At 48.1% G+C, this 13,273-nt stretch overlaps 1 protein-coding gene across 3 annotated transcripts in view; it reads right to left on the reverse strand.

Annotated features, from left to right (window-relative positions):
• LOC139597437 (vascular endothelial growth factor receptor kdr-like) overlaps window positions 1-13,273 on the reverse strand; it is a 128,843-nt gene that overhangs the window by 49,475 nt on the left and 66,095 nt on the right. For all 3 annotated transcript variants that reach the window (XM_071442790.1, XM_071442788.1, XM_071442789.1), the window contains exons 10-11: window positions 7,905-8,055; window positions 5,407-5,512 (exon numbers count right to left, since the gene is read on the reverse strand). In XM_071442790.1, coding sequence (XP_071298891.1) covers window positions 5,407-5,512; window positions 7,905-8,055 — 257 coding nt within the window. The remainder of the gene's footprint in view (window positions 1-5,406; window positions 5,513-7,904; window positions 8,056-13,273) is intronic.

Consider the following 13,273-nt stretch of genomic DNA (forward strand, 5'->3'; position numbering starts at 1 on the left):
TCCCAGAGCCCTCCAGACGGAGACTTTTAAACCAACAGCACCCAGTGGAGACCTGCATGTGATCCCAGAGCTGGCAATTCAGGATTTTGAGTGATTTTCTTGTAAGATGAATCCCTTGAAATCATTCTGTATCAACCTTTCACTCCAGTTGTGTGGTCCTGGGTAAATCCCTGAGCCTGGGAGCTCAGTTATCTTTCCAACATCTGAAATAAAGTTCTCAGTGGTCAAACTAATTTAATCCTGGTTGGTTTGGTAGCTGAAATTTGAAGTCTGTGTGTGTTTGGTCACAGTGGCAGGTTGGGATAAGGATTTTGTTCTTCTAAATGCCATCCCTAATGAAAAAATGGTTTTAATTGAGCACCCAAACTCAGGGATCTTCCCCCATTATTAACAGTGCAAACTGTTGGACTCTGCAGGGGCACAATCCCAGAATCTGGGGACCTTTAGCAGACAGTGGAAAAGTTCTGAGGGGATAATCCCTCTGTGTGCTTAGTCCCTGCACCTGGAGAAGGATTTTCCACTCCTGGAATCATAGCCAGGGTAGAAAAGCTTGAGACATGTTGGAGTGAGTTCAGAGGAGGCCACGGAGCTGCTCCAGGCTGGAGCCAGGCTGGGAGAGCTGGGGGTGCTCACCTGGACAGGAGAAGCTCCAGGGAGAGCTCAGAGCCCCTGGCAGGGCCTGAAGGGGCTCCAGGAGAGCTGCAGAGGGACTGGGGACAAGGGATGGAGGGACAGGAGCCAGGGAATGGCTCCCAGTGCCACAGGGCAGGGCTGGATGGGATATTGGGAATTGGGAATTGTTCCCTGGCAGGGTGGGCAGGCCCTGGCACAGGGTGCCCACCCTGGATCCCTGGCAGTGCCCAAGAGAACCTGGGACAGTGGGAGGTGTCCCTGCCATGGCAGGGGTGGCACTGCAGGGTCTCTGAGTCCCTCACACCCCAAACCCCTCTGGATTGATTCCATGATCAAGGCAGGGCTCACTCCACAGCTGCTTCTCAGAAAACCCAGAGCACAGCACTCTCTGCTGAGCTGGATAATGATTGATGTGAAACCTGCATCTGCCTTAAAATTTTGTGCCTCTGCACTGAAAATGCCATCAATGAACTATTTACAGCCTGGAAAGGTGTAGTTTCCAGCTTCCCTGGCCCTATGAGCAGCAGTGCCGCAGGGATGTCCCACCCTCAGCTCCTGTGCAGGCAGTGCTGGCACAGGGCTAATTAATAACAAATTATTGGCATGTCGTGTCTAGACATCCTCCTAGTGGGAGCTGGATGGGATCCTGGGAGTTCACTGCAAACCAAACACATCCCAGGCTGCATTGCCTGGGTTGGATTTGGAATTAAGGACTCCATTTCCTATTACTTAACCTAAAGGCCACCCAATACTGCGAGCCCAAGGAAGGGATTATTAGCTAATAAATAATTACTAGGAAAGAATAAACTCAGTTTGAAGCTCAATAAGCCAAGGAATAAAATGAATGATTTCTGAAGAACAGCTCTGACAAGTAAATAGAGCTTGCTGCTGGGAAAACTCCTGATGGAGTAGTTCAATTAAGTCCATATGTAATGTTCTCAAACTGATAAAAATAAGTTATTTTAGAAGCAGCCAAATAACATTCCCCAGCCATGCACTGTGAGTGTTTTAAGACATCTTGTAGTAAGGACAGAGCAAGGAGACCTTTCTGAAGCTGGAGCCAGCCTGAATTAATATCTCTTGTTCTTCCTTGCTTTCTCTTTCCTTTGTGTGCCCCTCCCCACCCCAGAGCTGTAGTTAACAATCCTTCTTCTTTCACTTCGTTAGCTCTCCGTGGGCAGGATGAGGAGTGCAAAATGTGGGTGGAAAACTTCTCAGCTGTCTGACTCTGGCAGAGCTGGGCTGGAGGTGGCTACAGGGGGATGGAATTACAGAACTTGAGCAGGAACCCTGCACAGAAAGCATTCAGCTCACTGCTAATCCATCCACTTGAGTGGCACAGCACAGCACTTGTTTGCACAGCCTGACAGTCCTGAGCCAGGGCTGGAGTTCATTCACTCAAAACATGCTAAAGGATGGACTGAGCAGGAGTGAGGAGAGAAGCTGGCAGCTGCCTGAGAATTGCCAGCTTTGCTCCCATCTCTACCAGGGGCGTTCTGTCCCTGGGAAAGGGGAGCAGCCAGTGCCTTCCTCAGGGTGAGCAGAGCTGGTGGCAGCACTGGGAGGTCAGGAAAGCTGCTGGGGACTGGGCTGACTGCAGGGTAACTGTGCCATGGAGGGACTGATCACCTTCCAGCCCCTGGAGCAGGTGGGTAAATCCTGGCTGGTCCTGAGCAATCACCGCCCCCTGCTCCCTCCTCCAGTGACTGCAGATTTTTTGTTCTTTTTATTCCTTCAGGAGGTCAAAACTTGGCATTTTGGGGTCACTTTTCTTGAGTGGTTGTGAATTTAGGAGGCCAGGGAATTTGACAAAGGGGCAGTTCTGATGTCCCTGCTGCTGGCCAGGCTCTCACCAGACCCACCAAGGACAGCTCCTGTGCCTGGGCAGTGCCTGACACACCTGGGCTGATCCCCAGGGATGGCTGCTGTGTCCCAAACCCCTCCCTGTGCTGTCCCCTTCCTGGCAGCCTGGGGTGACAGGGCTGCAGAAGTTCCTGGAAGTGACAGATTTGAACAGCCTGCCTGAGCTGCTCACACACTTCTCACCACACACATCCCACTGCTCTAATGGAGACTTTTTGTTCCTTCAGGAGGTCTAAACTTGGCATTTTTGGGTCAGTTTTCTTGAGTGGTTGTGAATTTCACCAGCAGAAACACCCACGTGGCCTGGCCACTCTCATATAGACATGAAAGGGAGAAAAGAGATGAAAAGAACCCCCCAGAGAGAGCTGAATTATGCATGAGTCTTGCTATTCCCTTCTGCTGGTCCCAAGCTCAGGCCAGTTTGTTATTTTGCTAACAGGAAAGAAAATAAAATAGCAACCTAGCTCCTTGTGACTTGAAAAGTCAGGCAATTCCTGCAGTCACGGGTGTCACACCTGGTGTGAAAAAGCAGATTCAGAGGAGCCCTGCAGTGCTTTAACTCCCAAAGTGAGAAGTTCAGGTGGACTCCAGACCCCAGGGAAAATGAAACAATCACAGTGCAACTGCCTCAGCTGTGTGACCATTTCATTGGGCACTGTTTGACCAAAACTTCACCAAAGTGCATCAATACCTGAGCCATAACCTCGTGCCTCTCCTCAGGAGTGAGACTCAGGCTTAGGAAGGCAGGAGGAGGTGAAATTCACTTCTCTATCTGTGGAATACTCATGGAATAATCATGATGAGGATGATGACAGGAGAGCTCAATTTTACATGGCACTTCTGTCAGGAGATGTCTGAAGAGTTTCATATGATCAAAGAGCACCAGGGGTTTGCAGGAAAAAACAATGCTTGCTGCCCTGCCAGCTAGCTTTGGGCAAATTTCTGGATCTGATGATTCCAGGGGAGTTATTCCATATTTTTAGCAGCTCTAAACAGTTAATGCAAGTTTCCACATGTGGTTGGACCAGCTTTTAGTGCCTCAGCTCCCAAGGGTGAACTCTTGGGTGCTGACAAATCCTAGAGCCCAGACGAATTCCACCTTCTGGAACTCCAGTGCTCATGGGACAGCTGAAATCCCACAGGAAAATCCCCAACCTCAGCTAATCCCAGGTTCCTAACACAGTTCCTGAAAGCTCAGACTCCAGCATCTTTACTTTTTCATCTCCTTGTTCAGTGTAGGGGAATTACTTGCTGGGACATGGTGGGAATGGATTGGGCTGGTTCCTGTCTGCCCCATTCCTTTTCCCTCAGACTCTTTAAAAAATTATATTCTATAATACAAAGACTCCAATTAACACAGTCTTGAACTTCAGAAAGGGGGAAGGAGGGGAACTGTCTGCAATATAAGCAGGGAGTGAAACCTGAGATTCCTATAATTTAGTTATATTAATTTGAATAAATCTTAATCAGGACATAAGAATTAATAGGAAACACCTCAGACTGTGTTTTCAGCCAGGCAGAAAAAGAATGAGTGTACTATAAATTGTAAAATTATGTAGCTCCTAACTTTAATAATGAAATATGTAAAAGCTGATTATATACATATCATATATATGGAGAGAAACAGTAGCTCTGAGAGTCTCAAAGCTCTTGTCAGCCCATGCAGCAACCAAAAAGTTTTACAAAAAGAAGAAACTTTGAAGGTAAATATCACAAACCTCCATTTTTATAAATAATTAGCACTTTTAGGGGGTTGCTTTTACCTAAGATGTAAAATTCTTAAAGAATACATTAAAGCCAGAGCTTAAGGGGCACTATGCCATCTAAATAAATCCAATTTATAAATATCTCCCAGCAATGGAAAAACTCAGGAATGAGAGGCGAACACTGATTTTCTCCTTCCCAGCCCAAGCTCCATGTTTCCAGAGCTCTGGTTTGGATTATGTTTAGAACTGGAAAGTCTCCTGAGAAAGAGCAGATGGCTGAGGCACTGATCCTGCCAGATGCTGATTTAGTCTGGAGCCAGTCCAGGAGAGCACTTTAGCTTTGTGCTTAACTTTAGGCATGGGACTAACTCAAGGATTCTCCCATGCTCAAAGGTGAGCCAGGATTGGATCCAGCACCCTGCAGGATCAGACACTGAACCATCTGGAACATCCACCTCCAAACCTGGAGCTGCAAACCCACTGCAAGTCCAGCAGGTGATCCCAGCCAGAGCCCAGCAGAGCCAGGAGGCCCCAAATCCACTGCACATTGCCAGCCTGGACGTGTGGAACATCAGGTAGTGTCACCACAGGCACCTGGGGACACTGAACAGGGAAACCTGCTGGGATCTCTGCAGTTCACACAGGCAGGGTGATCCCAGGGCTCTTGGAAGGGGAAGCAGGCAGGGAAGTGTCCAAGGAAGGTTCTCCCTCCTTCACTGTTCCAGGGAAGTGGCTTCAAGCTGAGAGCTGCACACTGGAAATCAGAGCAGGCACCTGTGGCACTGTGCCCACACCTGGTCAGCTCCTGCTGCTGGGAGTGGAGGAAACAGGGCAGGACAGAGGGGGGCAGAACAAAAGGGGCCAGGACCAAGAGGGGCAGGACCAACAACTCTCCAAGTGTTTCATGAACTCAGAGTCCTTATCAGCGTTCACATGGCGGCACCCCTCGAACTGAACCACTCCCACACTTTCTCAAGACTGAGGAGACACAGAAGGCTCTGACCCAGAAGTCTTGGGAGAGTTTAAATAGGGTGGGTGACATCATTCCCAAAGCCCAGCACTTGTGAACAGCAGAGATCTGGGATGATCCCAGCACTGGGGAATTCCAAGCATGCAAAGAGCCCTCAGCAGCTTGGGAACCACGAGCTGGGGGTGAGCATCCCCTGACATCATCCCAGGCCATCCCACCCCACCCCACACATACCTTTGGTTTATCCCCCTGCCTCATGGGGCTGTTCTCAATGCTCCTGATCTTGTTTCCCATGACTGTGTTCTCCGAAACCACAACTTTTGGCCCCTCAGGATTGCACCTGGAAGTGGAAAAGCAGAGATGGTGTTCAAGGTAAGCAGGGAGGTGTATTGGAGTGAGAAAATGTCAATCTTAGAAAATCATCTTAAATACTCCTAAGAATTGTTGCTGCTGGAGCCTGTTACATCTTTGTGAAATTCCTCCATTCCTTCTTTGCAACATTTCCAAATTATTTACAAGGCACCTTGACAGAGGCAAACAAAATCAGTGCATGACCAGCAATGAACCCCCCAATCTTTGCAAAGATTAGAAATGGAAAATACTGGACAATTAATTAAATCACGTGAGTTTTATCTGGCTAATATAAGTTATATTTCCAAATTCAAAATGCCAGTCACTCCAAACTGTGGGGAGGTGGATGTTGCTGAGTGTCTGCTGTGCTCAGCTTCCAACAGGAAGTGTGGACTGAGGGAGCAGAATGGATAAATACTTTATAAATAAATAAAGAAGGCCCCTTTAATGCTGCACATTCCACAGAAGACACTTTTCAATCTTCATTTTGGAAGATGGGCAAGGAGCAGAGTGTGGAACATCTCATGTGGGAAGGTCCAGCTGCACCATCCAGGGCTAAACATTTTCCCATCTTCCTCAGCTTGGTAAGACTAAGCAGAGACATAGCTCTTCTCATTCCTAGAAATGCAAAGGCTTTGAGCCCACCACGGGGTCTCAGGAGGTAAAATGGACTTTTACAGGCACTGATCAAGGGCTGATGCTGCAGAAAATCCCTCCATAAATCAGCCATGCCCTTGCCAAAGCCACACAAAGCACAGGGGCAACACCCTGGGCAAGGGGAGGCTTTGAGGCTCTCAGAGGGGCCTAATTAGAAGATCTTGAGGGACTTCCTGCAAGGCACAATCCTGTCCTGAGGATGAAGGGGAAAAGCTCAGAGGAAGTAAAATCACATCCCAGCTCTGAGGAACAATGCTGGTGCTCAGGGATTCAAAGGGCACTGCTGAGGCAGAGTGGGGGGAGAGAAAGAGAGAGAGAGAGGAAGTCAGACAACAGAAGGAAATGGGGCTGTGTCATTTCCCACAGGAATCCTCCTCCAGCTTCTGCTGCAGCAAGATAAGGCTGCCCCTGGGGCCAGCAGAGGTAGAGCCACTCTGCAATTGTATTTAAATTGATAAGATCAGAGAGCCAGAAAGCTGCAACAAGGGTTATGTGAGGTCCTTTGCCACCAGGTCACTGGTTTGGATCTGGCTGAATTCAGCACTCATGGCCAATTCTCTCCTCCTAGACAGAGAGGTCTGGAAAAGATTTCAGGTCACCTCTGTGGTTTTCCTAGAGGATGCAGAACCTGTTTCCATGTGGTGTTTCCACCCTGGTCTCATTGAACTCCTCCCAAGAAGAGCCCTGTGGCCCCTGCTGCCCTGCAGTGCCACAAAGCCATGAGATCCCTGAGGTGACTCCCCCAGGAGCAGAGTCACTGGGGATGCCTCCCTGGGGCACTCCCAAGCTGAGGCTGCATCACCCACCCACCATCCCTGTGCTGTACAGAACACTGGGGAAGGATTCTCTCTGATTTTCCTGTCTCATGGCTTGCCATTCACAGCAACAAATGAGTGAGAAAATAAGCAATCCACTACCCAGTAATTTTCTCCCTTGCTTTCTAGATCTAGATCATTTTTATAATGGGTGGAAAACCTGATTTCATCCCTCTCACTGCAGAGAGGAGCTGAAGTGGTCAGAATTGTGGAGGACCTGGCTCCTGCATGTGCCCAGGGGCTACCAGGGAAGCAATGGGCATCAGCCCAGGCCTCTCTCTGCAGACCCCTCTGCTCAGGGAGCTGCAGGAGCAAAGGAAATGTCTCCATAGGCAAATCTCCAAAGCATCCTGGTTTTCCCTGGCCTCCTTCCTCTCTGGCAGCTTTGACCCAGTGACTTTGCTGCGTGTTCACACCTCAGCCTGCAGCACAGAAGGGTCCCCAGTAAGACCCAATTCCCTCTCACCAAAGGAGGCTGCCACAGGAGCCTGAGCCCAGAGTGCAGAGTGAAGACAGCCCTTGGGAAGTGCCATGAATCCCATATGGATTTAAGGAAGCCAAGCCTTCAGCAGGTTTGTCTGGAAAAAGGTGTGTTAGCTCTGCCCACACGTTCTGCTGATTTTCCTTTGTCAAATATTCACAGCATTCAACAGGGCTAAGGAAAGTCAGAGGGGCTGGTCAAGGTAAAGGAAAATTCAATGATCTTTAGTCACTTTAAACTTATTTAACACAATTCAGGTAATACACAAGGTGCACAAACACAACCAGATGGCAGCTGGGCTCAGAACCCTGGAGGTCTTCACTCTGCTTGTGATTTTAGCTCAGATAATTTGGATGGAGTGGAAAGAAAACCAGACTGGAAATAGCCAACAATTCAGGAACATGTTCATCCACAGGGAAGTCACTTACAGGGTATCTGTGAGGCTGCAGGGCTGCCACTTCCACTCAATCCTTGGCTCAGGATTCCCACTTGCTGTGCACTGGATTTCATGTTTGCTTCTCAATTCCACCTTCACAACCTTATGAAAATCTGTTTCCTTTTCATAGATCTTGGGTCTCTCTAAAGACAAAAAACCCCACAAAATTCAAATGAGCAAATTTACATCCATAAAAGGCTTTGAAACATTTTGCTGGGAGAAGTGATGATCCAGCGAGGCTCCTGATGTTCTGGGGAATTCCCAGCAGTTCTGAAAATATTCCTTCACAGAAACAAGGGTGTTGGTTGTGGTATTTCACAAAACACATTGCAATGCTACCACATTCATCCTAATCCCTTTCAAATGTTGTTGAGGACCTGCTGAAATTCTGGAGAATTCATGCCATGGAACATCTCTTAGTCCCATCTTGGCTGCAGGATCAGGATCAGTCCTGGACTGTGGGCAAAATGGAATTGGAGGGGTGATGTCTCTGCCTGAGAGGAACCTTTTCAAGTAGCTGCTTGAAAGTCACCAGGTCCTTAGGGCTTTGGTAAAAACCATCTTTTTCACCTGGAATCTTTCCTTTTCTGTGTGTGTGTGTGTAATGTGCACTGGATGGAGGGGAGAAGAGAGTGAGGAAAGAGTGGTGTGGGGAAAACACTTGGAGAGAAATGCCAAGAAATTCTCACCAAGCACGGTGAATGCCATTAAAAATGTCACGGCATTACTCACATCTGGAGGGGCCACAGGATCACACCCTCAGACTGGAAATCTCCCAAGAGCAAACTTTTTGTGACACTTTCAGGCCTGCTCATTGCCAGCAGGAAAGAACTGCTTTGTCCTGTCTCCTTGCAGCTCCCACGGGAAGGCACGGAACGGAGAAAGAACGGGAAAAAAGCCCCAGAGTGAACTGAACTTTCACTAACCTCACACAGGGTGGCTTGGAGTCTGGGGTGAAAGCACAGGCTCTTCCCTTGTGCAGACAGCTCTGCCCATCCCTGGCCATATCTCTTTGTCTGCTTCTCATAACAGGAAATCAAACAGATTTATTGGTGGGGTCCCTCTGTGGGACACCCCTGTGCAGCCAAGAGGGGCTGCTCTGCACCGAGGCCTTCTGACAAGCTGGGAAGTGAATGGAGATTAGATTTCTATTTTTTGGGCTAACTTATTTTTTCTGCTGTCAGAAGGGCCCCAGATATGTAAATATGAGCTATTGCCCACCTCATCAATCTTGAGCCCTTTCCCTCTTTTTTTAAAATAGTTTTTTTTGCCTTCCAGCCCTTTTAGGAGAGGACTGACCAGGCTGAATCCTGTGTCTTGTTGGGACTCTCGCTTGGCATTTCTCATGGTCAAGCTCTGAAAGATCTTCTGACCTCACCAGTGCCTGAAAACACATCAGTATTTCCTTCTCCACCCCATGGAAGCATTGACTGGAGTAGGTTCACTCATATCCCATCCTGTCATAAAACACTGGCTGTTAAAGGACCTTCAGGAGGTCCTGATTAACATTTCCCCTGAGAAACCCAAATGCTGGCCCCTGCTTGGTGTGGCTCTCCTTGAGCTGAGCCATAGGATTCCACATGCTTGGAGATTCCTGAGCAACTCACAGGACAAACTATTGGGACCAACAGTGAATTTCCTTACCTAGCATCTCATTTCCCATCAATAAATTATTTCTGATCATCAAAATAATTCTGTAAATTCTCCCAGGAGGGGAAGCACATTTTTTATTACCTCGTACATTTCTCCTTTCATCTCAAATCCTGTGCTCGACATGTGTGGCCTGACCTCCCAAGTGTGATTGCACTTGGAGAAAGACTCCAAGTTCAGTGTGAAAGGTAACACACGTGGTGTGTGAAAGGTTACTCAAGTGTTGTTGTTTGGGCTGTAAAAGCAAAGCTTCACACACTTGGGCAGGGGGACTGATGTTTGTGTGTGTGAAAGAGCATGGGGAGACAAGGACTGATCACAGACATTTAATATCAGGACATTTTTTTCTATCTTCTTGGTTGACTGTCATTTAAATTGTCCTTCTAAAAAAGAAATAATAACTAAACTTACTCCAACTCTAACAAGCACATACATGACTGAGGAGTGAATTCTTCATGCCACAATTATAGCACTATTAAATATGACTTGAGACCTAAAATGATTCCAAATGATTCATCAATTGAAATAATCATTATTTATGATCAAGCAATTATTTTTTTTAGTGTGAGGGGAAATGCCTCCCCATCTGTTCTTTCACATAACACAGGTGGGGTGGTGGCTGACTGTGGGCACAAATTCAGAGACTGAAGAACTTTTCCAAGTGTCTGTGCCCTTCCCCTGCAGAGGGGGTGGTGGAGGTGGTGTCACCCTGCAGGGGACCCTGGTCACCTCTACAGGACAGGGACAGGGCCCTGCAGGTGACCCACCTGTACAGGATGGTGACAGCCCTGCAGGTGACCCTGCTCACCTGTACAGGATGGTGCCAGCCCTGCAGGTGCCCCTGCTCACCTGTACAGGACAGGGAGCAGGATCCCCATGCCCCAGGGCTCCCCTGTCCCTGCAGGGTGCTGGCCCTGGAGCACTGAGGGTTTAGGGGGTGAAAGTGGGGTCCTCCTGTGGAGGACATTCCTGGGGTGAAACCTTTCCAACCCCCTGCCCACTGCCATGGCCATTTCACCTCTGACCATGCCCCTGCTGGCAGCTGAGCTTTGCCTTTCCCCTTGCTGGGCCAAATCCTATTTACAGCAGTTGCCTCCATAGGTGATGGAAACCTGATTTTAATAGTTTAAAAGTTTTTAAATGAAAATTTTCATTGTTTCTGGAGGTTTGTAGTAATGTAGAGTGTATAAAAGGAATGTTAAAATCCCTGTTGAGGTGTACATGCATTCTTGCCAATCTCATCCCATATTTTCAGAATTCTACAGCCATGATCTAATCTGTGCTAACAGCTGTGAACAGAACTGGTTTCTGTGGTGGGCCTGACCTTTTGGATTGGCTCAGACTGGCTGGTTCCTCAGGGCTGGCACCTGCTCAGTGTCCCCTGTGGACAGGCTCTCACTTCAGCCTGCAGAGGGGCTTAGAGCCCAAAGCCTGGCATCCCTGAGGGTGCACCTGGCAGAGCTTGTCTCTCTCACATTTGCTCACTGGGCAGCACAGGGGCTATGCACAAGCCCTTACCCCTGCTCATGCCCAGTGTGGGTCAGGCTGGGGGTACAAATCCCTCTGCCAGCACTGCCAGAGCAGCTCTTTCCATCCCTTCCTTGCCTCTCTATCCCACCCTGGCTCCCTGGACCTGCTGCCCCAGCCCCTCCCAGCCCTTGGCCATGGCCCTCCCCAGGCTGAGCACTCTCAAGCAGAAGCCAAACAAACCTTAAAAGCTTTTGGTCCCTGGCTGTGTGGGGAAGGAGGGCTGTGCAGATGCCTTTAAATGTATCCAAAGAAATGGCTTTTCATCCTCTCTGGCTCCAAGTGTGATTGTATCCCCAGCTGGCCTTGCAGAGGTGCAATTGCTGCTGTGAGAGATGACCTGAATAACTAAAGATTTGGCTGCTGCTGCACTGGGAAATGCAATCAAAAAGCACTTCTGCTTACTGCAGGTTTCCAGCTGATCAGCATTATGCAAATCTCACCTTCCTCGCTGCTGTTATCTCCAATTTGTGGCATTAGGAGCAGATAATATGAACAAGGATTAGGACATGAACCCTTCTGCAAGACTCTGCTCTCCCTAAATTCCTTGCAGGTGCCATGAGGGGTTCTACACCTGTCACCCTAAGGAGCATCCAAATATAGAGGACAGCACAGAGAAAGTTTCTCTGCATTTTCGTGAGAAACTTTGCATCCCTTTCATTGCCCTCTGACTGAACTGCTGTTTATGCACCTTCCTCACTACCATTTAAACTGCTTCAGAAAATCTTTTCACATTAAGCACATCATTAAAATAACATAGAGAGGCCACTGAAGCATTAATCTCAACCTTAGGTACTTTGCTGGACAGGGGGCTTCATTAAAACCCTTGATGGAGCTGCAACTTGTTTTCCATTTATCTTTTCTGTTTCCCAAAAAATATTTGTACTTGGAAGCCTTCTATCTGATGTTTGCACAGTACTTAATGGAAATACAAGTGAATATTCTGTAAGGTAGAGAGGGAACTTGCTAGTGCAGGCTTGGACTGAGAAAGGGTGAAATTTCCCCTGAAGTAAAAACCAAAATGACAAAATTATCTGGGTTCATTTCACATTTCTTTCCTTTCCTTTTTTTTAAAAGGAAAAGGGTGAAATGACCTGAAAACACAACTTTGGTTTCAGATTGACCAGTGCACTGTGTTTGAGCCTGGCTGATTTTGGCTGGGAGTTTTTCTGGGGCTGATTGTTGCTGGTTTGTTGTTTTCCCCATGCCCTGCACCCAGAGCTGCTCTCAGGTGGGTGCACAGCCCTGTCCCCACAGTATCTGAGAGGAAACAGCTGAAAACTCTGCCCAGAATCTCTGTGTGAGACACCACAGCCAGGAATAGAATTAGGGACAGGATTGTGCCCCTGCCTCATCTCCAGCTGCTCCCCTGTGACCCTCTGGAATGGGCTGGGAATGCCAGGGCTGGGACAGAAGCAGGCACTTGGATCCTGGAGGAACAGATAATAAGAAAAAATCACAGGGAATTTGACCTTTCCCCCAGGGAATTTTGGTGTTAAAATGGCAGTGCAGGTTGGTTTGCAGTGCCATAATAATTGAAATAAAATAGCAGCTAGAGGTATGGCAACAAAATGCATCCATATTCTGACTTTAGTTACAGACATTTCAAAAATGCCACATAAAAAGAAAAATCAGGATTGACTGAGAAGGATCAACCAACTGAGATCAGGTCTCAGGTTAATGTCTGGCCTAGAGCTAAGGTAGGGAGTAACTCAGGGAAGTTCGTGGTCTTACTGGAAGAAGGGGGCATCTGAATTACACAAATAATATCAGAAATCCAGTGGTAGTGGGGAATGGGTGGCTGGTGACCTGTACTTAGCGTGGGTTTTTCTGACCTGTGTCACTTCTGGATCTCTCTCTTCTCAGTGCAGGAAGAAATCTCTTTTTCAGTGCCCTCCCAGAGCTGTCATTCACCCCCAATGCAGCTCTGGGGCAAAAAAAGGGGTTTCTCTCATCTGTCTCTCCCCATCTTATTTCTTACAGAGTTCAGAAGGAAATGGGTAATGAAGAGCTGCTCATTTTAGGCAGAGCAGGCAGTTTTCCAGGATTTTTCTCTCTGTCCCCTTTGCCTGCTTTCCAAAAATCAGTTAATGTACCTGCAGGTTGGCTGAGGGACAGCATGGGAAGCCCCAGCTGCCATTTCCCCCCTCACTGTGGGTTTTAGGAGCTGTCAGACCAAGATTG

This window comes from Agelaius tricolor, unplaced genomic scaffold (assembly GCF_023055355.1).
Source record: "Agelaius tricolor isolate 1412-34295 unplaced genomic scaffold, bAgeTri1.0.p SCAF_17, whole genome shotgun sequence".
In the NCBI taxonomy this organism is placed as follows: domain Eukaryota; kingdom Metazoa; phylum Chordata; class Aves; order Passeriformes; family Icteridae; genus Agelaius; species Agelaius tricolor.